The sequence below is a fragment of the Cryptotermes secundus genome, unplaced genomic scaffold, assembly GCF_002891405.2.
Source record: "Cryptotermes secundus unplaced genomic scaffold, Csec_1.0 scaffold346, whole genome shotgun sequence".
In the NCBI taxonomy this organism is placed as follows: Eukaryota; Metazoa; Arthropoda; class Insecta; order Blattodea; family Kalotermitidae; genus Cryptotermes; species Cryptotermes secundus.
In genome coordinates, this window is record NW_019727093.1 from 425,738 (window position 1) to 453,700 (window position 27,963).

The following is a 27,963-nucleotide window of genomic DNA, read 5'->3' on the forward strand; positions in this document are numbered from 1 at the left end:
TGGTGCGTTAACTTTCATTTGTCTTCTGATGGTTGATCGGGACTACAGTTCGTTCAGCTACAGCAGAGGTTTCGGACCGGATTGTGCAGTGCTGTAAGCGTGGACGCGCTCTGGCGGCTTCAGCTGGGAAGAAACCACATATAAGGTTCTAAATTATTTTATATTGCATGACGCAGAATGGACGCAAATTAAACACCAAACCCGAATATTGATTAATATTAATTCCCGCTGCCTCAGGACGATACACTCAAACAATGTCACAGATTTTGGTTTATTTCTTGTAAATGGTTTTGTGTTTCTTTCGCACTGGGATCTCGGGGGTTTCAAAACTTTTCGGGGCATTGACGGAATTCTATATTGTGTAGTCTTATTATATACGTAACATCAGTGGTATAATGTAGTGTATTCGACGGTGTACGCCCTATATCCTGTTATTTTCCGCAACGAGAGGGGTATATTCGCTGCTTTTCCGAACAGTTTGCGTATGCACTAGCTTTATAGAAACTTATGCAGGTCTATGAAAGCAAAACAATCAATTCCTTCTTCATTCTCATTATTTTGTTAATTTACAATGGATAACCTGACGGTCACCGTAGCCGAGCAGTCTAAGACATGTACTGTCTTCGTTTGCTCGGACGCTGGGGTCGTGGGTTCGGATGCAACTCGAGGAATGGATGTTTGGTGTATGTATGCGTTTTTCTGTGTCTGTGTTGTCCTGTATTTAGGTAGAGACCTTGCGACTGGCTGATCACTTGCCCAAGCAGTCCTACCGTCTGTGAAAAATTATTAAGGAACTGAATAAGAGGCCTGGGCTTTGAATGGTCTGGAAGAGCCATTGCAAAAAAAATATTAGCTGATCTGTACATTGTAACCAATAATAATGTTCTGAAACTGGTGTGCTATAAAAAGGAATAACCAATATGAGCGGTGGTGTAGTTGAAGGAACTTCAAAAGAAGTTCATATTTCTTTTTTCTCATGCCGTCGTAACATTACAATCGTGTAATTTGCTCTCAAAAATAGGGAAATCTGCTCACAGTTTTATCTTCGTATGCAGTAAACCGTTTGGTTCGCTTCATGATTACAGCAATGGGTAACAGAGGTTGGGATGGGTTGAGTTGTCACGCAATGAATCCCTTCAGAAGTATGAAAGCATCAACATTTTCAGAAGATAATTCTAAATCAGAATACTTCAGACGGCCTACCCCATAATAATTGTACAAAATGTATACTTTGTACGCAGAATCATGCAAAGTATTCCACACATGCAAAAGCAGTGGACGTTGCAATTCACTTCATGTCAATTCAATACAATAAACAATGTCCACTATGCTTAAACTTATTGTTACTCAGGCACTGAACAATTTCCAGAGTTGGCATAGCTCAGTTGGTGTAGCAACGGGCTACGGGGTGAACGGTTGTTGTTCGATTCCCGGCAGGGGAAAGATATTTTCCTCTCCACCGCGTCCAGAAGGACTCGGGACCCACAAAGTCTCTTTTCAATGGGTACCGGGGGCTCTTTAACCTGGAGTTTAGCGGCCGGGACGTGAAGCTGATAACTCACTTACATCTAGTGCCGAGTTCAGGAACGCTAGAGATATATCTGCACTCCCCCATGTGTTTTTATAGGGTGATGAACAGTTTTTACCTTCACCTTCCAGGCAACGAAAACTGCTAAGGACACAAACGCTTAACAGACTTGTGATGTGAGGTCCTATAGGAAGTAAACATTAAGAACACGACTTGCTGACAAGTTGCTATCTACCGAACTTCACGATGCAACTTCCCTGAAGATAACGTTCTTAATTGCGTCATGTCTTTAGAGAAAAATGTGATGCCTCGGCTGAACTGAAAGCATAAGTTTAAAATTTTGGGTATAATACAGCGTAGTCTCATAGGCGATTGTCGACGTTTCGGAGGAATCTACATCGTTCTGCCTTCATATTCAGCTCAGAAGATGAAAACAGCAGATCCTTTCACCCGCTGGTAAACATTTACGGGGCTACATGGTACCATAATCAGAACTATTACAGCTCTGACAAGCTCAACACGCCGAGATCAGAAATTTGATTATGAAATCCAGAATATGTACGAGTACAGTAACCGTTGCTGCTTGGTATATCGTTAATTTGGACGTATCGACTTCGAGTACACGATACCAAATTCGTAACTTGCGTCTTACATGCTCTTTGCACTCAGTGATTAAATGGGCCACGCCATAGCTCAAGCGGTTAGTCGCTGGCTTCCCACCGCGGCGGCCCGGGTTCGATCCCGGGTCTGGTCAAGTGGGATTTGTGGTGAACAAAGTGGCGCTGGGGCGGGTTTTCTCCGAGTACTTCGGTTTCCCCTGCCAATCTTCATTCCACCAAATTCTCCATCATCATAATCACCCGGGGCAGGCTACAATAGGCCAAACAGTGGCCGCCGTGCCGAGTGGACCCAGTTGGACTCCACCGCCCACTAAGCGAATTAAAAAAAGTGATTAAATGAACCCCTTATGGGGTTCCACACTAAAACTTGTCACAAGTAAAATTGTTCACGTGCTTACTTAATTAAACATCACGTCATGAAGACGTATGGGGAGTAAAGGTATGGCTCAACCATTCTTGACCTCTGCACTAGATGGGCGCGAGTGGTTAGCTTCACTCCCCGGTCGCCCTACCCCCAGAGAAAGACCCCTTGGTGTCCATTGGAAGTTGAAGCTGGGTGGGTCAATTAAGATTATGTGCCCATAAATGAACGGTACAATGGTCAGGGTCGATCATTTCTACCCGCCACTTGCCTTACCTTCTCTTCGTTGCAGGATAGTGGTTCGTATGACGCTTATATCAAACTGTATGATAGCCTCAAACACGACTCATTATACAGAAACTGACAGCACACAATATAGATATCTTCACTGCATACGGACTTTCCTAAAACATTATTGATATGGCATATATTTAACACAGTATTCTGATTCTATGAACTGTACGAGTAATATGGATACTGGAGTCAGCTTCTGGAGAAATGGGTTTGTACTGCAATTATACATTTGGATTTCCAGTTCTTTTTTCACTGGTTCTACAGCCCCCTTGGGCCCTGGACTCTGATTTTTAGTTTTATGATCATCCTTACATACGGTAGGACTCCTTGGACGGGTGATCAGCTCGTCGCAAGGCCTCTACCTAAACACATACACATACCACATATCGAACTTACGATCTGGGCTTCCAAACGAGCGAAGACAGTACATGCCTTAGACCGCTTGGCTACCGTGACCGGCGGATTTCAACTACAAGAACATAATTGACAACTAGGTAAGCAAAAACCAAAAACTAAATTAGGAAAATATGTATTCTCCAAACTCGTGTAAAATTTTGCACTCTTGTTTACATGGGCATATTTAGACTTCGTCTCTCTGATAGAAACACGGTGAGTAAGGGAATACGAGAACGAATTCTGAGAAGAATATTTCGCCATGTTAGAGATTATGTGGGATAGGAGCAAGGTAAGTTGAATATCGGAAACTTCACACAATATGAGACATGGGGTACAAGAAACGAGAGGAAGGAGTGTGGAAATGTGGACGCAAAGCCAAAATAAGACGTAGACAATGACGGAAATATAACATTAACATGGATCTTGGATGAATATAAAGTTAAATATGAACTCCATAACAGGATTTTGTGACGACGATGATGGATATTAGGGTTCTATAAAAATATAAGGTTTATTGACGAGGCGAATAACTGTGAAAGGGAGATCCTGTAAACGGACTTCAGCTTTGGGCAATATTAAAGTTACCTAATGTTTTTCAATGTTGCTGTCCCCTGAAGCGAGGGGAAATTCCGTCGTTTCAGAGGTCTGTGACTCCGGATCATATCTGTGAGAGGGGTAGGGGTTAGCTGTTAAAGCTCTCCTTCTCTTGATCCACACAGAATGATGCAAGAGAAGCCTTGATAAAATCAGATACGAACGGAAGATGCAGAAATGCGCGTCTCTGGGTATGCACTTACAGACCATGTACGCAACACGAAAGTACGCAGTGCATTACAGATATATGCTTCAGGAGAAAGAATCCAAGGGCACAAAAACAAGTGGCATAATCACATCTGAAGAATGGACTCTTCACCACTGACCCGAAAAGATTAAGAATTACCAACCGGACGGAAGAAGAAATGTTAGACGAAGGAGAAGACAACGGGAGGAGGATCCTTGAGACGGAGCGGGCTAAAGGAAGCCTACCTTGAAGCAGATGATGATGATGATGGTGTTAACGAATGGAAAATGTGATGAAATAAACAATATACAATGAAGTGTCGGACAATGCATAGCTAGACAGGAGGACATATTGTCTTGAAGTCGGAAACAGGCCAATAGCCTAAACCTCTGAAGAAGGAAAGACATAGTGTATCAATATTAACGCACGAAACTAAGCAATAATAGTTATGAGAGATGTGAGTTCGCATGGAAGTGACGCCGAAGTTTGTTGTGTTTTGTGAGTAGGGCGTCATGCTGCTATGTGTGGTAGAGAGCTACCAGTGTTTCGGAGGAGTCTTCTACCTTGAAAATGGAGGCAGCATGTTCTTCCGAAACGTCAGTAACTATCTACAGGACTTGACTGTGACAAAAAATTAAGGGGCAGATTACCCAGCGTTGAGCTCTTGACTTAGGACAAAATACGCAGTGACACGTCGTCGAAAACTTCTCCTGCAAACGATTTTCATATAGAGGGGTCATGTCATACAGTAGAGAAAGTTCTGTAGAATCTTGGGGTTACTGGAAAAGAAGGTAAAAGCAAATTAAATTAAATTTATAATTATTTCTGTTCTTTCTTCCTCCTATCTAACAACATAAAGAATAAAGAGTTCTGTCTTTTGGAACATGGAGGAATACGTCGCCTCCATTTTTAGGGCTGAAGAGTAAGACAAGCAAGAAACCAGCATAAAGAAGGCAGCAAATGGTTTTGCTGTAAGAAATTCAAATTCTACCTAATACAGAAAATTGTAACTTCAACTGCTTTTTGTGTTGGCGTGAAATTTGTTCCCACGGAAGAGCAAAGACTGAGGCCGTTCGAAACTCGTGTACTGACAGCCCAGGATGCAGAAGATGACATTATGAGGCGGTTTGCAAATTTTACTTTTCACCTAAAAGTATCAGGGTGATCAGATGGATGAGACTGGTTGGGGGTGAGAAAGGCATGTAAAATTTACTCGTGACGTCGTGTAGTCTCGTAATTATATACCAACGTTTAGGTTGAACCTCTATCTTAAGGATAAATGAAATGATTTTATACCACACAAAGATGGAGTCCGTAAGGCATTACTAGATCATCCATATACCCCTAGACTGAGTAAAGTCTAATTAAAGCAAACTGCTACGCACTCAGAATAGAAAGCCTTGATACGAAAGATGCAGCGATAAACTCTTAACTCTTACGAAAGTGATCTGCACGATTTGTAGATCAATGTTCGTCAATAAATATTTGTGTAGTAGACCGCCTCTGTGACCTAGTGGTCAGAGTTCCTGGCTACAGATCTAAAGGCCCCGGGTCCAGTTCCCGGCGCTACCAGATTTATTGAGAAGTACTGGGTCTGGAACGGGGTCCACTCAGCCTCGTGAGGATAATTGAGGAACTACTTGAATGGAAAATTAGCGACTCCGGTCTAGAAAACCGAGATTAACTGCCGTGGGGATCCGTTGCGCTGACCAAGCGACATCCTCTATCCGCAAAAGTTGGCACTAACTTCGTTGAAAAACGACGGTCGCTCGGTCGGTATAGTTCGCTTGCGGACTAAAGCCACGGAGTTTTACATACATCAGTGTCTACGGTAACAGGACACAGACAAATGTAAGAAGAACTAGTGCAACAGCAAGGGCAAACCAAACGGGTTTCTGGGCCGGAAAGATTTCAGGAACGGTATACTTTACGGAATATTCTGCTTTTATTTACTTTTCGCTAAATTAAATTTAGTTTAATTCATATCGTGTCAGAGGTCTAAACATGTAACAATGTAAATTAAACTATTTTAATAATTACGACGCGAATTACGTTTTTAGTCAGAGCTTGAGGAAATTTCTTGTTTTTGGGAAAGCTTACCTATTTCTAACATAGAGGGGAGGAAGATTTCCCGTCTTTTGGTGTAGCATTCCCTCTTTATCCCCTCCTCTGATAAAGAAATCGTTACAAACGCCAAAGAGTTACATATTCTACAATTTGTTTATTTGCTGTTGACTGTGACGTGAACATTTTTTTTCCATAAGCATAGGCCTAAGGAAATATATTGAAGTCAAAGTAAAGAATCCAGCTATAAGCGGTTTTATACCATTAGGTAATTGTCTGTGCTTACAGAAGAAGTGTAGTAAGTTGTAAAATGTTAATCTCTTATGCCTTATTTATTATCATTTACTCTGAATTCATATAAGCCTCAGCGCGTGACAGTGAATGTGGCAGGCAAGGGACGAAGCGCAAGAGCAGCGTCACTGACTAACTTTTCGGTTTCTGATGTACGCTAACAACGACTGAAACTCAGTCTCGCTTGCCTGCTCACCTTGCTAGTATTGGGATTTCGTTCGAGGCTGTGCACAAGGTACTGCTGAAATTGTATAACTGAAATAACACACAAAATATTCACTTTTACCTAAAAATATTCTAAATATTTGTCACAGACAGGACTGAGCATATTGACCCACGGACCTAACTAAAGTAAGTAAATTAAGTTTATGGGGAAACCGGTCACACGGAATGTTCAGGTATTAAGAAGGAATGAAGACGATATCCGAAGAAGGTTTTGAAAGTCATATTAAAAACACCCCAAAACTGGCGGATGTTAAGCTTAGAATAACAAGGAAGGAAAGGAAAAACATGGCGGAACATTAAGGCAAAGGCCTTCAGGGAACCAGTTGTACGGCAATTTACAGCGTTTTGGGACTTCGTCCATCGTTCGGTATTCTAATAGAATAGAGAACACGTTTCGGAATCTAGATCTTTTTCCGTCCTCAGGTGAGGGTGGGGGCGCCTATCTTTTGGGTCTCTTAGATACTTAGTAGGTGTCTATCCCCTCATTTGAGGATGAACACAGATCCTGTTTCCGAGATGTTGTGTCTTCTAGTTTTTAGAATACCGGACGATGGAGAAAGTTGTAAAAATGCAGCAATTCTGTTATACACCGTCGTCAGGATCTTTCGGAATTAAGATATGCAGAGAGTTTAAGTTGAAAGACGATCCACATGAAAACGGAAACATCTAAGGACGAAGAAGAAAAAAGAACTGACCACTAAAGTAAGCGATGAAGAATAAGGCCCAAAAGGTCCGTTTGGGATAAGAAATACGGACAGTAACATTCAGATTCGAATGTCAGATTTGTTACGTCATGATAAACACGTCAGAATTTGTTCCAGTGAGCAAGCAGTTTTAAGCAGGTAACATGGCCGTCGCAGTTTCCAACTCTAATTGAGGCATGAAAGTATTTCCCGGTGTAGTTTTGTAATAAAAAGGAAGTTCTACAGCCTCGATCCCATTCAAAATATCGTGTAGCGTGACGAAAATATTTATCAATTCAGAGTCAATTATTAGGAGGGGAAATATCTGAATATCTATCAGTGAAAAATAATTAAATAATTTAGAACTTTTGAAAGAAATATATTTAAGTTATTAAGTAATCGGTTGGGTAAATTAATTAATTGTGAATAAGGTGATGAATAAAGAAAAATATAATAAATAATAAATTCGAAAATGCGAATTAACATAACGAAGACAAGCTACAACGCGGGTTCCTGACGAAGAATGAATATGAAACACTTAACCGCGATGTTGGCTCCCTGAGTTAAAGCATCCCCAGTGTCAGAACTGCAATAGATTATATTGTCACGCGTATGAGTGTGACTATAGACGGGGTTTGGATAGGTAATCGGATTTATTGAACATTTACAGATTGTAACTACAAGTAACTATTGCGCTAGCGCTAAATCGCGCAATCTACAGTTCACTACAACACGCAGTAAGCCTGCTATGTCTTCACCAGTGGACGTTCCTCTTCTCCCGGGATCGCGTCATCGCAGGCTAGCGGGCATCTCACATCAATTTTCTAATCCTCTGACCGCCGTCTCAAGACTCCCTTGTAATTGCAGTTGGTCCTCGTTATACAGCCTCGGCACGGACCACACAGAAAACACCGCTTCCAACAGTCATTCCATTGTTTGGTGTTACGCAGTCGTTACCTAGGAGTGGCAGTTTCTATGGCTCCACAATTCTTGCTTCGAGCAAATATAACACAATATATTGTCATATACGTCACACTGAAATTAGATACGTGTTTATATATAAATTGTTATTTTTTGTAGGATTTTACCACGGATTCGAGTGGAATCATAAAATGGACGTAGCGAGGCAGAAGAGTTACGTCAAATCTTACCGTGAAGGACAGCACACGAAGTACAAACCCTGCGCCGAGACGCCAGTGATCTCGACGCTGGAAGACCTTATCAGAGAGCTTTATGTAGTGTTCGAGTCGGAGACTGTGAACGTTGAGTACGTGCAGCAACTCATGAGCATGTACAAGAGCAACCCCGTGGACTGGAGGAGATACGCAAAGTTCGATAGATGCAGGTGAGACCTAAAACATGACTGTAGAAAAGCAAATATTTGTTGGGTCTAAGCTTCTCACAGTAATGACTATGAAGGATTTTGTCTTCTTCGAAGTCTGGTGAAAGTCAACAGATTCTTTTTTCGGAGGAGCATCGCATCCATCTTCAGGGTAGAAGAATAAACAAAGCAAGAAGCCAGCTTTATGTTGGTTTCCTGCTTGGACTGTTCTTGTGCTCTAAGGTGGAGGCGATATGTTCCTCCGAAATGCCGAAATACACAGCTTTATATCCCAGAAGGCACAGCACTTCGGGCACAAATTTCTTACTCAGTTAATCCTTCGCTGTACATTCCGCTAAGAACCTTGGCTCCATTTGTATCACATGGCTATTCTTCCCTCTTATTCGCTTCTTTTGTCCATCTCTACGCTTTCATATCTGCTAATTTTTTTCAGCCTTCTCTCTCCGGATTTGTCGACTTTTACCAAGATATAACTTATTGTCTGCATAAACTTTCCTCAGTTGCTTCGCTATCCAGGATCCATCGCTAGGTTTGTTAGCATATTTTGTTTCCTGAGGTGAGGTTGTTAGCCTCAGGCCCAACCCCTCACCTAGATAACAGCTAGCTGCCTTTCGTCTGACCCATACTTTTCGGTCTGTCTTCGTGTGGGTGACCCTACAAGGATTTTATATACCCGCTAGCATGTCTGTCAAGGAGATGATAGTAAGCAAACTTTAAGCCAACCACCCAAAAGGGGGAGGCGTAAATTTCAATCTCATTTTTTAATGGGAGGGCTAAATGAAAAGTAACCTCGCGCATGCGGGGCAGCGTCACATGACTCATTTTCTTCTAAACCATCACATGACAGGCCATCCAGTGTTTGTTCTTGTCTCTACAGACTGAGTTATGGTGTGGCCTGCGATTGATAATCCCGGCAGATGCGATATTCGCGCTGTTATGCGCTTTTTTCACCATAAAACATGAGTACTGCGCAAAACCACCGTGAATTATGCGCGCCTTACGGTCAAAATGCAATGAGTGAACTGTAAGACAATGGTGCAGAATCTTCAAAGATGGGCGAACAAATACTCACGGTGAAGAGTGAAGTGGTCGGTCATCTGTAGTGAGTGGTGATCTTAATCGAAGTGTGGACCAGAATGTTCGTGAAAGACGGAGCTTCACAATTTCAGAATTTTCGTGTGAATTTCCACAAATTTCATTCACGGTTCTCTAAGATATTATCATAATTAGGCTAGGCTATCACAAGATGGGTTCCGAAAACGCTGGCGGGTGTGCGTAAAATGCAGAGAATGGCTTCTTCTTTGACTTTCTTTAGAGCAATGCCACAAATGTTGCGATGAATTTCTCAGTCACATTGTGGGAGTAACAAGTGATAAAACTGGGTTTCATTTGTGAATGTTGAAACCAAAGAGCAGTCAAAGCAATGGATGTCCACACATTCACCAAACAAGCAAAAAATATTTGAACAAACATTGTCTGCCTGCCGGGAAGCTGATGGAAACGGTTTTCTGGGACAGGAAAGGAGTGCTGATGGTGAAATTCATGCAACAAGGGATCCCAATAACGTCACAAGTGTAATGAGGAACACTAAAAACTCCGTAGGGCCATTCAGAACAAAACATCCATAGAATGCTGACATCCGATGTAGTGCTCCTACATGAAAATGCGCTTCCATATATAGCTCCTCACACTCGAGCACTACTGAAGCATTTCAACTGGGAGTTGTTTGACCACCATCCTTACAGCTCTGATCTCGCTCCGAGTTACTACCGCCTGTTTACCTACCTGAAGAACTGGTTGGGATCACAGCGCTTCAACAATTATGAAGAGTTGATGGAAGGTGTCAAAACGTGGCTGAGCTCACAGGTGGCAGACGTCTTTCACACAGGCATATAGAAACTTATTCCCTGTTACAAGCGAGTCCTTCCTTTACCATGGTGACTACGTTGAGAAATAGCTTAAGCATGTACGTATTTTTTATATATAATACTTTTTGTATCTCATGCTTGTTTTGTTAAAAGCTGACCGGAGGTTATTTTCCAAATAGGCCTCGCATTACCCTCACATTTTACCAACACTCCTGAAGAGAAGATTAATTAAATTATACAGTCTCAATATGCAAAGTCAGTGCTCACAATTAAGTTTGCCTCGTAACGGCTGCTTCGTTTTTTTTGCTGGAAATTATATGCAGTTATTGTGGTACCACTGTTCTAAGTTTCTCGGAAACCTAAACTGCGAGAGGTTGTTTGGGAGGCCTAGACGCACAGAAGAAGAAACAACTATAGTAGATAAGGTAAAAAGCTAAAGTTTCCCCTGCGCTTAACTACGTCATGAAGGTGTATGGGCGAGTCGATGTATAGACCCACATTAGACATCGGAACTAGTTGGATACGAGTGATCAGTTTCACGCCCCTGCTGCTTTACCTCCGGGGAAAGAGCCCCCGGTAGTCATTGGATAGGAGGCTGGGTGGGCCCTAGAGCCGGTCTGAACGATATGGTGAAGTGAAAATTCTTGCCCTCGCCGGGACTCGAACTCCGACCCCCTGGTCTTCCAGCCCGTAGCCAGTCGCTATACCGACTACGCTATCCAAGAATTATAGTAGACATTGAAGCAATATATTGTATGTTTGCAGAATTATTCATCTGACTCCGGGAAAACCAGTGAAGGGCTCTTGTGAACGTGGTAATGAACCTTCTGCTTCATGAATAATCGAGCGAGTAGCATAAACCTTTATCTTCCCGTCTCATGTCCGTGTGTCTCTGTGAGTCAATCGGCCCAATAACACTGATCACTTTTACTGTGAAGGCCACACACATTTTAGGACAAATAGAAAGACATGTTCTTCTGTTTATTACTGTGCTTTATCATAATATAAAATCCTTCCTGAAGCGTGACACTGATAGCAATTGCTCTGTCATCTCAGTTATTCTTCGTACATTATATCGACGCCATTAATGGCACGTGTTTTGAAGAGAGACAGATAGAAGTACTGCCAGCAGAAACGGGAACTAAAGTAAATATAAGTCAAACGGTTTAATCCTTGATGTGCATGATGGGTAAATACGTTCCAAAACATTAGGTATTAACATGTATATTCCACATAAGCAGCGAGAGTCGTGACTAGTTGAGAGATTGTTACATCCGGCGCCGGCGCAACAGAGCAGACGAACCAAAATGGCTACGTGGGCGGAGAGATTTTTAGGTACAGCATATTTTAGAAACAGCCTCCTTCTCCTTGTTTGCTTTTTGTTACATGCAAGTTAATTTCTTTTGTTCATATGGTAACTATTAATAGAAATAATCCAAACATGTTATGCAACAATGTACATAAAACTATTTAAATAATTAACAACACAAATAACGTCTTGTTTAATAGTGAATGGAAATTTCCTTTTACTGTGGCGGAGTACCGATAAATCTGACACGTTTCTAAAGGTGAGAGTGGTGAAATTTCGCTAGTCCTGATCAGATTCCTTTACATAAAAAGATCATCTTCGATGGAGTCAAGGAATCCCATAACACTGGACATAAGGCATTTATGTTAAACGCCATGGGAACAGCAAAATTTAAACTTGTGTTAAACCAAACACAGTGTTACAAAAACAGAATTTTAGACCAATCTATTCTATTTTGTATTTATGAGGTCTCGTTACTGAATTATTCAATATATTACCAGATGTCCTCAATATCTGGAATCCGTTTCTTCCATATGAAACCAGAAGACGAGTCATGCCCTGTTGGCACCTTGTTCTTCATCTACACCATGCAATTTTTTTCAAAAGCTTGACACAGAAAGGTGCATTAGTTTAAACAGTCCATAAAACGTCAACTTCTGTTTGTAAGCCACTCAAACCGCCAGATATGGGGCACGAGCTTGAACTCGTATTGACATGCACGAACTAACAGAAGTTGAGGTATTGAGTTCTCTGTCACAAATAACTGTTCAACGAACATGCATTTGGTCATGCGAATCAGGTCACAAACAAAAGAAAGAAAGAGCAATATTTCTCACGTTTTCTTTGAGGTTAATGGCGGATTTAATAGTTTTTTTTTCATGCAGACAGTCTACATTTCCTTTCCTGAGAACACGGACACTTCTTAAGATGATATTATACACTGCTCAAAAGACTGACTCCTTTCTTTCAGGCAACCCGAAGATCCGCTTTGTTCACAAATTTTACCATTTGATCCCATTCTGAGCCAGCCTAATCATCTCCACAGTCTCATAACCTCTCTCCACTAGGACAATTATAACACTCGTATTATCTATCAGTCTAAGCCTATTTCACCAAGGTTACACTTACTCTGAGAGCTTCGGACCAAACTTTCGTATAAATTTCACATTTCTTCGCCCTTATTGCAGTTTCTAGACCGCCTCTGTGGTCAAGTGATCAGAGTTCCTGGCTACAGATCCAGAGGTCCCGGGTTCGATTCCAGGCGCTACCAGATTTTCTGAGAAGTAGCGAGTCTGGAATGGGGTCCACTCAGCCTCGTGAGGATAACTGAGGTGGTATTTCAAGGAAGCAGTGGCTCAGGTCTAGAAAACCGAGATTAACGGCCGTGGGCATCCGTTGCTCTGACCACGCGACACCCTCTATCTTCTAAAGCTGACACTAACTTCGCCGACAAGCGGCGGTCGCTCGGTCGGTATAGTTCGCTTGCAGATTACCGGATACGGAGTTTATTGCATTTTCTGCTCACCTCACCCGTCTTTAATTGATTACAAAATTGGACACATACCGTAAATGATTAAGGTTCGTTTCACGCAAAATTTTCTTCCGTTTCTCTCTTACTTCACTTTCAAATAGATACGTCATCAACATTTCTCAGATGACCACAATTTACGAGTATATATTCCGCTTACAGCAAAAACCAAGTCCCACATCCATACAAACAGACTAGCACTACCATTAAATATTTAGATATAGATAAGACATAATGAAGTGTGTATTTTTGCTGCTTGTTTGGCTTATTCTTCGACCATGAAGCTGGAGGCAGTTCGTTCCTCCGAAACTTCTGTAAATTTGTGCCAGAAGACACTACCCTTCATAGTGATCGCCGTGAGAACATCAGTTCAACAGAAGTTAACAGACCCTAAAAATTATGAACTGTTAAGTTAAAGTTGCCCCTGTGCTTAATTAAGCATCACGTCATGAAGGCGTATAGAGGAGTAGAGATATGGCTCCACGCATTCATAACCTGGGCACTAGACGGAGGATAGTGGTCAGCTTCATGTCGCTGTTGCTTTCATCCAGGGAAATACAATATTCCTCTATTGCCCATTGGATTGCTGGGTGGGTGGCCCCAAATTCGGTCTGGATGCAGTGGACAAGAGACAAATCGCGAATTTTAAAGGCTTCATAGGTTTTATTTGCAAGTCAGCTTAATAAAAATCTTACAGAACTCCATAATTTAATCTATTTCATAAAATGTTCATTTAACCCTAAATATTTAGTCGAAGCTCTGCCATCTTCAGGGTTGTTTAGTTAAGTACAAAGGATATTAAAATTTTCACATTCTATAACTGCAAGAGATTAAAATACAATTAATCGTATGTTTTAAAATAGTTTTTATATATGATGCTTGAAGGTAAATATAGAAAAACTACTTGATAATTAAAGAGTTCTACCTTCTGTGATAGAACTCTTTATAACCATTGGTGTGAGGACCTAAAATCCTACGTAGTCAATGATTGTACTCTTCTGGTGGCTATGAGTGTCTGCAGCACCCGGGGTTTCATATGCCATGATTTTGCTGTCCACTTTACTTTATTATCCCCACGGAATACAAATAAAAACTATTTAAAATAAAAGATTTTATTTTATTTCAATTAACTGTTTTCAAAGCGTGCAACATTTATAATAGCTAACTAATTAACTAAATAACTAATTCGGCGGAGCTGTCTCTCTCTTGAAAAGCCGACAGTCGCTCAGCTACAAAAGAATTTCCAAAAATGTTATGGAACCCGAAGGTTCATTACCGTGTTCACAAGAACCCTCCATTGATCCTATCCTGAGCCAGATCAATCCAGTCCTCACCACCCCATCCTATCTCTCTAAGATCCATTTTAATATTATTTTCCTACCTATGCCTACGTCTTCCTTTTGGTGTTTTTCCTTCTAGCTTTCCCACCAAAATCCTATATACATTCATCTTTACCCAATGCGTGCTACGTGGCCTGACCATCTCATCCTTTTTTGACTTGATCAATCTAATTATACTTAGCGAAGCGTACAAGTTATGAAGCTCTTTAATATGCAGTTTTCTCTAACCTACTGTCATTTGAAGAATAAAATTGTAGTCTTCTGGGATGTACTGCTGTGTAGATATTGTGTAAACCGACCTTTCGGAAGAACGCATCGCCTCCATCTTCAGGGTATAAAATCCGCGAGCGAGGAACCCGCGTGAGCAGGTGGCTGCAGATCACGTTGGTTCCTCGTTCGCGGATTTTTATACCCTGAAGATGGAGGCGATGTGTTCCTCCGAAACGTTGGTTTACACAATATCTACATGGCGCCACATCCCAGAAGAGGGCAATTTTATTCTTCACAGTCACCACCGTGAAAACCTCAAATCTTGCCTTCTGTCACTTCATCCCTCTTTGGTCCAAATATTAAACTTGTAATAGCTCCTGTACTTAATTCAACGCCCCTGAAGAGGCCAGAATTTTTATACATGTAGCCGTATCAAATAGTTTTATTACATTTCCTTCAAACTCTCAAGTTCCGCCGGGAATCAAATGCCTATTCCGCAATCTTAGAGCCCGTGGTCTGGTCACTATACTGGTTGAACCCGTATCGACTGCGCAGTTGGCAGGCGTCATTTCCTGTCTTTCTACGTACTTCCCTTATACAGAATTTCATCACTTTGGTGGCCATTCATCTCTTCGTCGCCTGTTGTTATGGAACCAAAAGGTTCAGCACCGCTATCACGAAGGCCTGCCACTGGTCCGTATCGTGAGTCAACCCGCATTTCACGATCCATGTCGTTATTATACATCTATACGTGTATAAACGTCCGAGGCATGCTACTTCGTCGTTACGTAGCAGATGTTGTTGTTACTGATTTCAAAACAACAAAAAATAGCAGTAATAAGGTACATATGGTGCATAGGTGTTGCATTCTCGACCTTTGTCGAAAAAAAAAAGTTATTTTTAATCCAGTAGCACCGTGTATTCTTTCGGACTTCTTTTTAGAACATTTCAAGTTCACAGCATTCATATTCAGTGAAACAGTGACGTCGAGTGTCACTCACGTCTGTAATGTATACAGGCGAACAGTGGAAGGGTAATCTGTAGGTAATGCAGCCAGATCTCGGAATTTTCAAAATTTTAACATAAAAATTTAATGGACTTTACATTAGTTTGAATAACATTCTTCCACCCACGTTTGCGTCTCATAATTGATCTTTCTACACGGGTTGTAAATAAATATTTTGTATTTTTTTTTTCGCCGTGCAGGCTACCTACCACCTAAATCCAGTGAATTTAATGATACAAAGGCTGCTAATGCAGACCATAAACTCTAATCCTCCTCTTCTGGCTGGCCTCTTTCATTTTAGCGTTAAGTCTGATGGATATAGCTGAATTAACTTGATGGGGGATCAGCCCATTGCAAGGGGCAGCGTGGCGAATAAACTTCCTTGGACTGAGCAGAATTCGAGCATGAGACCTCGGGGTGAGGGTGCCCATGATTTTGCGGCCTTGAAAACTATGGAAGCGCTACGGAGGGCGGCATAAATTCTTATATAAATAAATTTAATTCATTATCTTGTTTAAATTCATGTTACAAGGAAGCCTGGTGTTTTGTACAATCACATCTTAGTGCCTGTCTTTCCTAATATCATTTGCAAACAAATTTCGTTCAAGTCTTATAAGAATATTATGTTATCTCGCCTTTGTATCTTAATTTGCTTCCAGATAGTCACATTATTTGTTCATTTTCTGAATGGCGCATAATTGCATTATTTTCTTTTCTATGCAAACAACTTTTAAGCCATTAGGAATGGCGTTTGGACATATTCATTAATATTATGGTCCTCCGATTACTGAATATGACATCTAAAAATATAGCAGGTCTTTCCTTATGACAATACCGAACATACCTGTTGATAATTTCGGGTCAAGTTCGTGGTCAAGGCAAAAGACTTTGGTTCAGATCAAGTCTGCAGATATGTCGACGGTTTTCGCCCACTGACAAGGTTAACGGCAGAGTATTAGAACCGTGATCTTAAGCATTGTTTCGTTTTACATATGAGAAGCCAGTGACAGTTTCAATTCTTCCGGAAGATTTTAACTAGAGGTTCCTCCACTGCGGTGGAACACTGGAGCTGAAATCGTATTCAGGGCTCTCCTTTGAGTCATGCATTCCACCATTGTGAATTTCTAGGTTATACGTCTCCATCTGGAGCCTTAAACTTCATCATCATCATCATCATCAGTAATCTGTGAAGACGACAGGTCCACAGTCTCTTCCAAAACAATTCCTCCATTTAATGCGATCTAGAGCTTTCTCCTTCAAATGACAGTATCCTCTTCTGTCCCCAAGGTCATCCAGCATCTTCTTACGTCTTCTTCCTCGTCTTCTTGTCACTTCTATCCGCCCCTCTATCTTTCCTTCGATAACTTCTTTTAGAAGGCAGTTTCTGCGTAAAACATGACCAATCCAATTAGCCTTCCGTTTTCTTATTTCGTGTAGGATATTCCTCTGCTCACTGACTCTAATTAACACTTCTTCATTTCTCACATAATCGGTCCAACTGATCTTCTCCATCCTTCTCCAACACCACATTTCAAAACTTTCCAGATGTTTCTGATCTACTGCCCTAAGTGTCCACGTTTCAGCCCCATACAGAGCTATGCTCCAAATGTAGCATTTCACTAGTTTCTTCCTCAAATTTAAGTCCAACTTGCTGATAAAAAGATTCTTCTTCTTGCTAAATGCAGCTTTTGCCATGGCAATCCTGGATTTAATTTCACTAGTACACCTTCCATCCTCTGTTAACAGCTACCCAAATATTTAAAACATTTCACATTCTCCAGTTGTTTTTGGTCTGTCTTTATTGTGACTGGGGTTGGTTGTCTCGAAATTTTCATTACTTTTGTTTTTCCCACATTCATTTCCATCCCATAGCACCTTCCAATTTCAATTAGTCTATCAATCATGCCCTGTAGCACAGTTTCTTCCTTAGCCATTAACACAAGGTCATCTGCACTTCACACTTCACACTACATAAATTTTCTAAACCCGAATTCGTATGAGGAACAGAATTATTAGGCGGAAGACAGGAGGACCTCTACCTACACAACGGAAAACCCTGAGAATTAGCCATGTCAAAAGCAGGGTTCGAACCATAGTTATCACTGTCCGTTTAATTCAAGATCGTGCGTTGCTATTGCCAAAAACAATTACGAAACTGCCTGCCTTTCTCAACATGACTGGAACACAGAAATTCGTTGCGATGGTTCCAGAACTCACATTTTTCAGTCACAATGGATAATGAGGATATGACGTGAAAGTTGTATTGTCTCGTGTTGTCAGAAGACATCACTAGCCGTGCACTGTGCTATCAGGTTCACACGCATTCCGCTATGAAGTGAGATACAATTTTCGCCTTCTACAATTGCTATGGCAACGAAACGCGCGTATGTTGACCAGGTAATTACAGAATGTGTACAAATCAGTTCCAGCAGGAAGACTACAGAATATGTACTTATAACGGACACCCCCTCCCCAAAGTCCCTGTGCTTAACCAATTAACCACTATGCCATGAAGACGTATGGGGAGTGCATGTATAGATTCATGTATTATTGACTTCGGCATTATTTGCAGGTGAGTGGTCAGAGTTAACCGCTCCTGTGGTCTACTGATCACAGTTCCTGGCTAGAGATCCAGAGGTCCCGGGTTCGATTCCCGGCGCTATCAGATTTTCTGAGAAGTAGTGGGTCTGGAACGGGGTCCACTCAGCCTCGCGAGGGTAATTGAGGAGCCATTTCAAGGAAATGGCGGCTCCGGTCTAGAAAACCGAGATTAACGGCCGTAGGGATCCGTTGCGCTAACCACGCGATATCATCTATCCGCTAAAGTTGGTACTAACTTCGGCGACAATTGGCGGTCGCTCGGTCGGTATAGTTCGCTTGCGAACTGCAGGCCACGGAGTTTTTTTGTTGTTTTTGTGTGGTCAGAGTCAAGTCCGTGCCCACTTTAATCCATACTCTCGGAGAAATCGCCCCCGTTAACCATTGGCTACAAGTATGTGTAGACCCCAGAATCCGTATCGACGACGTTGACACAGGAAAAGAAAATTCCCTTACCGGGTCTCGAACTCCAACCTCTCGGATGTCAAGCCCATAGCCAGGCTCTATACGGACTGCGTTATCCCGGCTACCAGAATGGACACTCAGAATGTGTTAGAACTACCTTCCCGTTTTAATACAGGGAGGAATGCATCCGGATAAACCAGTTTGAACAGCGATCACCGATTGTATTTATGCATATGAGGAGTTAGTAATTCATACCGTATGTACACCCGTACATTACGGTCTTCCTATACAGTTTCCTTTTTTACTTCGTTTCTTATACATCTATCCATCTGCCCGTCCAACCAATCCATCAGTCTATAAGGTAACGAATGAAAATATGAAATATATATGCAAGTGAAAAAAAAAAAACAAAACAAAATATGCATGTGAAGACCGGTGAGAGCATGGGACACTAGATCACATGGAAAGACAAACTGGAGGACGTGAGGATGGCAATGTGATCATATGTGAAGTACTCGCACGAAGGGACGGTCTGTCCATAGGCGTACCCTGACCTTCAAAAGCATCGCAGTTCGTTCCATGAACACACGCAACACACCAAAGGGAAACGTAGCGGTCAGCGGCCGAGGAAATTGATGTAGTTCCTGCTGCGAAGTCAGTTCCCCAAACAAGAGTTACCTACATTTCCTTATATTCGATCATACATGAAAAGCGTTTCAAATAAATACCTCAACAAGATCAATATTTTCTATTAGGTACAATATTTTTTTATAAGTTGAGCCTTTTTTTTTCTGAAAATCGACAGAAGTGCGGTTTGCGCTTCGTGTAAAGTAAGCACCAGTACTAGTACTAGAACTCTTGGTATATATATCCAATATCAAATATTCGGTTAACTGAAATCGGTTCAGTTCTTCTGAAGATTCAGCATGCGGCTGGGCAGGCAAAAACAACTTTCAACTATGCGTTAATTTATTGACCATGCACAAAGTGCACATTAAAACATCACTTCATATAATATATATTGTTCTCATACTGTGACAATTCTCAAAAGTTGGGTTAAATATTATAAACGCAATAATCAGAAGTGATCGTTACTCACACTTACTATGTAAGTGATTGTACGACTGTCCCTGTGCCCGAACTGCGAGTACAGAGTGTCGAACGGTAGCACGACTGATAATTAATTAAAAAAGGTTTTGGAACGACACCGTCGTGAGCTAGTCGTGATATTATCCCTGAATTTGCCTGGAGCGACTGAGTAGAAGCACCATAAACTTCAGTGAGGATGGCTTGTCCCGAACAGGATTCAAATAGGGGACCTCCAGAGGAAAAGTCACAAGCGTGCCTCTTGTGGCAGCTCGGTCGATGAGAATTAGGGGAAACCACTGGCTAACAGAATGCCACACAACAGCCTTGTGTATCGTAGCCTGAGAAAATCCGAAATGAAACATAGAGTAATGCAACTTTTATGCGTTTTAGAAGTAAAACAGTGATGGTAGAGCCAGTACCCATCATATTTCTCTAAGATAGGATCGGATTGAACTGGCTCAGGATAGGGACCAGTGGAGGGCTCTTGTGAACACAGTAATTAACTTCCAGGTTCCATAAAATGCTGGGAAATTCTTGAGTAGCTGCAGAATTGGTGGCTCCTCAAGGAGGACTCAGCTTCATGAGTAAGATTAAGAGCCAGTACCAACGTCCGTCAGTCCATGTGTTTTACCTCCCACAATACTTAAAAGTCTATGATTAAATATGGTATAAAAAATATAAAATATAAACTGTTTGTAGATTCTGAAGTGTAGGATAAAGTCCGTTTTGAATTTCAATACTTGAAAATCATTTGAACTTGAGAAAAGTTGTTTGCTTCATTACTCAGCAACGCTTTCTAGATTATTTACGTTATGCAACTCCGAACGACAGAACTATAGATAAGGATAAATTAAGAAATGTGTGAATGAAAGCAGTCATGTTACAAAGGGCTGCTCCATATTGCGCCTAATTGGACTGGCAGAAACCATAAACGCCTGAAGCACCGAGCGTTAATCACTGAACTGTAACGTCTGATGCAAAGTTAGTCTTATATCTCTCAACGTCTTCAGGTCCCCAAATGTCGCCCCAGGCGATGTGAAATTCAACACTTTCCTTCAGATAAAAACAAATCAGTTTTCGACACATCAACACAATAATTTAAAATACCTGGACACTGTGATGGAAATCATCGTTGGTATAGAAATTCTTAAAATAGTTTTATTTATTGATGTATAACAATTTTTTCATTTTCGCAAAAAATGCAGACAAGAAAAAGGTTTGTATAAAATGATGACCATAAGAGCCATCGCGCCAGGCAGTCACATGGTTCGCCTATGATGGGGATGATCATGAATATTTGAAGTTATTTAAGGAAGTTGTTTGCAGTGGTCTTTTAAATAAATACGAGAACGTACGTTTGTACGCAGTGATATTTACATACTGATTAATTTTATTATCAACTGTATTTTCAGTAAATGAATATGAAGACTCTGCAGATATGCATAAGCACTCAAATAGAAAAAAAAAATCGTATATACTGTGCCCTCCAAGGGCAGAAGTATGTCCACAGCTTTCCAAACTTAACTGAAATGGGAATCAGTTTAAAAAAATGAAGCATAATAGAGGAATTTCGGATGGAGAGGCCACACATCATCAGAATATTAAAGATCATATGTAGAAATAGAATACAACTCCTTTTCCTCTAAACCTAACCTAGGCATTATGATTTCAACAAATTCTGGGAAGCAGGTCAAACAAGTTGAAGTACATGCATTAACACAATAGAAGAAAAACAAGAATCAGTGTTGCTTTATTTCGTCTGATGTGGATAACATAAATCAAAATACTGTTCCAAGGCAACAAGAAATGAAAGAAGGTCGAAGAAGGGAAACAAGGAAGGCTATAAATTAAAGAAGTGGGCTAGAGAAAACAAGGAAGGAAGGAAGGAAGGCTGAATGGAAGTGAGAGAGCGAAACAGTGAGAAAGCAGGACTTTATTCTGTAAATTTTTACATTTCTTCCATTAACAAAAATTTAACAGCAATTATTATCACATCATAAGTTGTATTATTTTACTTTGTAACAAGTATATCTCACTATAAAATAAAACTGATATGGTGGTGCATGAGATTGTGAGTATTTGGGCTGGTTACCAGTAGCACTAATGCTGACAGCATGTGGATCTGCCAGCAACAGTCTCTCTGTGGTCAGCTGTCATCATTTGAATGAAAAATTCTTATTTGGAGGAGCTTCTTCAGACCTGCATCTCATATTTTTAGCTATTTTAAAGATTAAAAGGAAGCTTATCACCTTGCTGTGTCTGTACGATTATATACTCCCCCTCCCATAACTTTCATTCAAAGACTGAGTTCACCTTGCTGTATGTCCCTCCCTAATTTCTTGTTTTTCTATGTGATCCCTATCATATCGAAAGAAAATAGGCTATCAGCTTGTCTCAGAACCTCCGACTTTCAATATTTGATATTACGCTTGGATTGTATGTTAAGCAGAGGTTCTGGTCAATACAAAAATAAATAAGTTTTATCATAAAACGCTTTCTTTTACCAGGTACACCAGAAATCTGGTTGATGAGGGAAATGGTAAGTTTAACCTGTTGATTTTGTGCTGGGGTGAGGGCCATGGTTCTGCAATCCATGACCATGCTGATGCCCATTGCTTCATGAAGGTTCTGCAGGGGTCTCTCAATGAGGTGCGATTTGCTTGGCCTGAGAGAAACAGAATTGCCCGTGAGGAATGTGTAGACAACCGTGACGACAACAGCAGAGACCATAAGGTACTGAAGGAAACCTCCAGGGAACAACTACATCTCAATGAAGTTACCTACATTAATGGTAAATGAAAATAAGTATTAGAAGCACATGCCAGTAATATGAAGTGTATTAACTTTCCAAATGCCGATATAGCTGTATGTAAACTTGTGCTAGTGCTGATTCTAACACAATGAATCATGTTGAAGGAGTCGGGAGAGCTCAGTCAGTATAATGATGGCTACAGACTGGACAGCTGTGGTTCGATTCCAGACACAGGCAAGATTTTCTCTTCTCCACACCATCCAGACCAAATCTAGGGCCCACCCATTGTCCTAGACAATAGGTACAATGGATAATTTCCCCTGGATAACGCTGTCAGAGCATGAAGCTGACCACTCACCTCCACACAGTACTGAGGTCATGAACGGAGGAGCTATACCTCCACTTCTCCATATGTCTTCATGGCATTGGGCTTAATTAATTAAGCACAGGGACAATTTTATCTTTTTACCTTAACAATGTTGATTTTGTTAATGAAAGGGAGTTAAATGCATGTAATACATAATATAAGTATGTAAGCGTTGCCATCTACATCTGACCACATTCATTTTCTGAAAAATTAATCACCTATTTCTAAAATATGCAAGTAGAAATACCTGCTCTTTGTCCATGGTATGGTCACTTTCCTTGACAGTACCACAATATATAGCAGCTAAAACTTAAATTAAGTAATTCAAAGCTCACTCATGCAATTAAAAATGGGAATAAGAATAAGTCATACCCAAAAATTTCAGTGCAATACTTGGACATGACATTAACAGGTGTGGATTCAGTAAATACTTGCAAGAGAAGAAATTAAATTTCATAACATCTGTGAATGTTCTCTATGATGTTTGTGGTAGAAAACAGGCAGGCAGAAAGTATGCATATTAAACATAGAAACCACTGAAACACAAGATTAACAATCACAGCTATTCAAGAACCTCATCCTTCAGACAGGCACTGTGGAACATCAGAAGAAACAACATAGTTAACGGACAGTGAATTTCAAGAACTAATCACGGTTACTATGTTAAATAAAACTCACTATTTTGAGGCCATGGTCGAATGTTGTAGTGTTGGCTAGAAATTATTAACACACACACACACACACCTATTCTTATAATCCTATTCCTAAATGGAAGAAGTGTTTTTATGTCACATTAATAAAATAATAAATGTAAAATATATCGGTGTTAATTTAAGGGGAGACAGAATTGCTACCTTTTTTGTGAAAAATTTTATTTAATGTTTCATCAAGTTAAAGCCTTGTATGCCTCTTCAAACAGCTGATTTTGGTACAAATTTTTAATTGTATATGTCTTTCTTTTTATTTTAGACTCACTTTTCTCTGCATGTGTATTGGATTCACTTTCCTGTATTAAAATGTCAATTTCTACAAAAACTGTGCTACTTGCATGAAATTTTTGCTGATTGTTCACTATACTGTCTTTGACAAATGTTGGCATGATTTTCCTGTCAAACTTCACATTAAAAGTTTAAAAATAATTATCCAAGGGCATAAAGCTCCTCTTTTGATTATAGATGCTGTACTAATTGGAATATTTTATTACAAATAAAGCAATGAAGTTATGGCAACTTTTATTCATTCTAAGGTGACATGTAAAAATCTAGAATTTCATCCAAAAATGTTTACATTTGTTCAAGAAGATACAAATTTTGGAAAAGAGGTTCTCTTTTTACTGTTTAATTTGGTATTAACTCCAGAATTTGTGAATCTATCAAGATGAAATTTTTTATAGGCACTATCATATTTGGCAGAGTTACAGTACAGTATTTAAAAGTTCTAGTTTGAGCAGTTTAGAGAACTGAAATTTCACTTCAGTTTCCCCTTCATATTTATGTCTAAGCTTAGACCTAAATGCACTGAGTTCCTCTACATTTTAATTACCAATCTTGGATACTGTTTTCAGACTCAATTGGTCTCCACAGAGTTGAGAATTTGAGCAATATTAACTCTGCTGTCAGCCTGCATCTTTACTGCCCCCCATATAGCAAATGCAATATATTTAATGAGCTGACAGGCCAGAGCACATTAACAAATGTGACATTCTGGTCCAAATATGGAGAAAAGAGGGACAGGGTAAGTTGTAAGATCCTTCTTCTTATTAAACATAAAGTATTGGAATCAATGGATTCTCATGTGATAAGTCTTATCGGAGGCTTTCTCTTTTAAAATAAAATCTGTAATCCCAACAAGATGCAATTCACATCCACAATGACACTACAATATTTACGAAAATATATGTTAATTCTGTTATAGACGTTTGCCAAACATATTTCCTTCAAATAGGAACACAATTTAGTGGTCATGTTATTGTGTAAAGTTTACTATATTTGTATAAATATAGCTGTCTTTCAAAAACTTTTCAAGTTATTGAGGTTATGCATATATGATGAAGCATGTTTTAACAATTTCTCAATGAGATTTCAAAAGGCTTCACACTAGTGTGATACAAAAAAATAGTATGCAAACAAACAAACAAACAAACACAGAGATCTTGAGAGTGCAAGTCAAAAAATATGAACAATATGTAGTAATTTGTAACTGGTGAAATTATATTGTTCATACTGCATGATAACTAACCTCAGTCTCGCTATTTTACAGGATATACAGTCATCCCGTGATCCAGAAGATAATTAGCACTGGTTTTCACAAGGAATCCTAGAAGGATCCCCATCCAACAAGAACTGTGCAAACTGGCTGTATGTTGCATACAGCATATCATTAGGTATGAGCTCATGTGCAAGATAGGAAACTATATCAGTTTTTGGTCAGAAAATTTTGACCTTACAAGTATTTCAGCTGGACACAGTTGCATTAAGCTAAGTGACTACATTAATGACCACAGAATCCAAATGCAGGAAACATTAATTCAAATATTCGGGTTATTAAAAACAATTGCATCAATTAGAAACACTATCATATCTTTTGTGTTATTAGTTCATGATTTTCTTCCTTGGGATACAAACCAAAATCTTGTTCATTTTCTGGTATGGAAAATCACAATAAGAATCCCACAAATTCAGTTTAGTGATATCTGCGTTTCCTTTTTAACATTTATAAAATTCATGAAAATTTATTGAACCACTTACATACATAAGCAAATACACGCCATCTAAACAAAATGACCTGTAATTTAATTAACTCACATTTGTATGTGTATCATGCATAGTGAAACTAAGTCTGAATGTCTGTGACAGTGGTGTGTAAAAATAAAACTGACTATTACTTTGGATATTGTCCACTGCCATGAGTTTTTTCAAATAGAACATTTCAGAATCTGGATGTGCTTCTTTAATAATGTATATGGGTGGAAATGTTTCTACTCAGTCAGGCCCATTAGAAAGAGCTAGCCTCTGTCACTGGACATCAAAAGGAGTCAATAAGCACAGTGACGACTGACAACACAAATGCAGTAAGTTTTCAAAGGACTGAATATCAAAATCTTAGTCAAAGATTTCTAGACTAACATGGCCAAGTTCCAAACATGTCTTATGGCAAACGCGCAAAACTCACACATTCATGGATATGAAACTTAAAAAAAAGAGGTGACAATGGGAAATGAAATCCCCCCTCCTCCCTGCAAAAAAGGAAAACGATATAAAAGTATGGCATAAACAAAGACTGATAAAAGTATTTGTACAATGAAATGTACTTTGATTTATCTGATGTTACATAAGACACAGAACTTGAAACCCAGGCCCAGTGAGAACAAATCAGACAATCTGATATTCCTTCTTTCAAAACCAGTTCACTACTTTGAAGAAATATCTGCATTAGTAAACGGTATGAAATGTACGTCTCCCTTGTTTCTTTCCATCCTGTCTGTTTAATGATCAGGAGATCACATATAAGTTAATGAATAAAGAAATATATTTTACACTTTACGAGATTTACTATCATCAGGTGCTATGGCAATAAATAATAAAGATGATGTGTAATACTGCTAACCTGAATTTAATGATAAGTAGCAATTAATAATAATCAGTGTTTGTTGCATGACAATGAATTTCTTGCGGCCATTACAAGGTTAAGGCACCTTCTAATTGTTTAGTGTTTATGAAATATAATAATGTATGCAAAAGATTTATCTAATACACATATAGTTACTACCATTATGTAAGAATTCATTAAAAATATCTTATATAACAAGCAAATTCATTATCTCAGTACAGTTTTCCTTAAAAATAAGTGATGTGAGGAATGAGTACTTTACCTAGTATGTATCTGTCAACAAAGAGAGTAATAATAATCAATGGTCTTCTGGCCAGGCCAGTCATCCACCCTTCCATAAGGCACTTCTAGATGGAATGAAGGTCAACATTACAAATGTTATGAGATGGTGTTTAGAAAACTCAAAATATTTATATAGTGAATGTGTGATTAAAAGCTGGTGTATTTCTTTTTAATATTTTACTTCACCACATCTTCTTTATGGAAAATTATATGGAACACCTATTATGAACAAAAAGTTTCATTTTCATTAGCATGTTTCAGAAAATAAAATGAATACTATTTGATTTCCAGTATTAACATTCCTGACCTTAAAATATGTATAAGATATTTGTTTTTTAATTTAAGAGCTCAGCCAAACAGAAAGATGGAAAATCATGCATTTTCATTCATTTGTTCCAAAAAATACTATAAAAATAAAATAACTAAATTTAAAACATTAACACCTTCGGTGGCCAGATAAGGGAGGCCACTAGATTCAGACTGGGATGGTCTGAACATACTGAATTTGGACCCAGAACCAAGAGGGAACATTTGTGGTCACTCTGTACTTACAGCAGCCTCTCAACGGAACTACAATGGGATGGAATATCCATAAAGAATATATACAGGAGCAAGAGATGCCAAAGTGCAAACAATGAATATGAAAAGTCTGTTTACTCCAAAGTGCAATACTTACCATTCTTGCCTGTAAATAAGGTAATTTTCAACAACAAATTGTATGTTTCATGCAATTTTTAATATGCTTATAATCATCATATAAAATGCAAATAACTATCATACCCATACAGAAAAATCTGCATCTCGATTTAATGAACAATTTCTGTTGTTCAAACTGGCTACTTGCTGTCATCATCTCTAGGTTCTAGAATTCATTCATATCACTTCTGAGACCTTCAAAACACATTTGATCATCATGATCATCATGAAAATATTTGGTTATCAAAACCATCAGTGGGAGGGAGGATGTCAAGAATCTGCCCCCACATCTGGAGTTTCAAAAAGAAGAATAAAGAAG

The 27,963-nt window shown here is 39.6% G+C and overlaps 1 protein-coding gene across 2 annotated transcripts; it reads left to right on the forward strand.

The window, feature by feature from the left end:
- Nucleotides 1–27,114, forward strand: LOC111864365 (cysteine dioxygenase type 1). Of its 2 annotated transcripts, none has more exons than XM_023851575.2 (5): nt 1–145; nt 8,324–8,588; nt 22,446–22,729; nt 24,622–24,791; nt 25,317–27,114. In XM_023851575.2, the coding sequence occupies exons 2-5, from the start codon at nt 8,356–8,358 to the stop codon at nt 25,350–25,352; spliced, it is 723 nt and encodes a 240-aa protein (XP_023707343.1). In that variant the 5' UTR covers nt 1–145; nt 8,324–8,355; the 3' UTR covers nt 25,353–27,114. The 2 variants fall into 2 exon arrangements, with proteins under 2 accessions (XP_023707343.1, XP_023707344.1); XM_023851576.2 differs by lacking the exon at nt 1–145 and adding an exon at nt 6,431–6,570.
- The last annotated feature ends 849 nt before the right edge of the window (nt 27,115–27,963 follow it).

Coding starts and splice junctions, on each gene's coding strand:
- LOC111864365 (XM_023851575.2), top strand. CDS start 8,356: ATGGACGTAGCGAGGCAGAAGAGTTACGTCAAATCTTACCGTGAAGGA. Junction 8,589..22,445: donor GCAAAGTTCGATAGATGCAG/GTGAGACCTAAA, acceptor TTCTTTTACCAG/GTACACCAGAAATCTGGTTG. Junction 24,792..25,316: donor ATGGAGAAAAGAGGGACAGG/GTAAGTTGTAAG, acceptor GCTATTTTACAG/GATATACAGTCATCCCGTGA.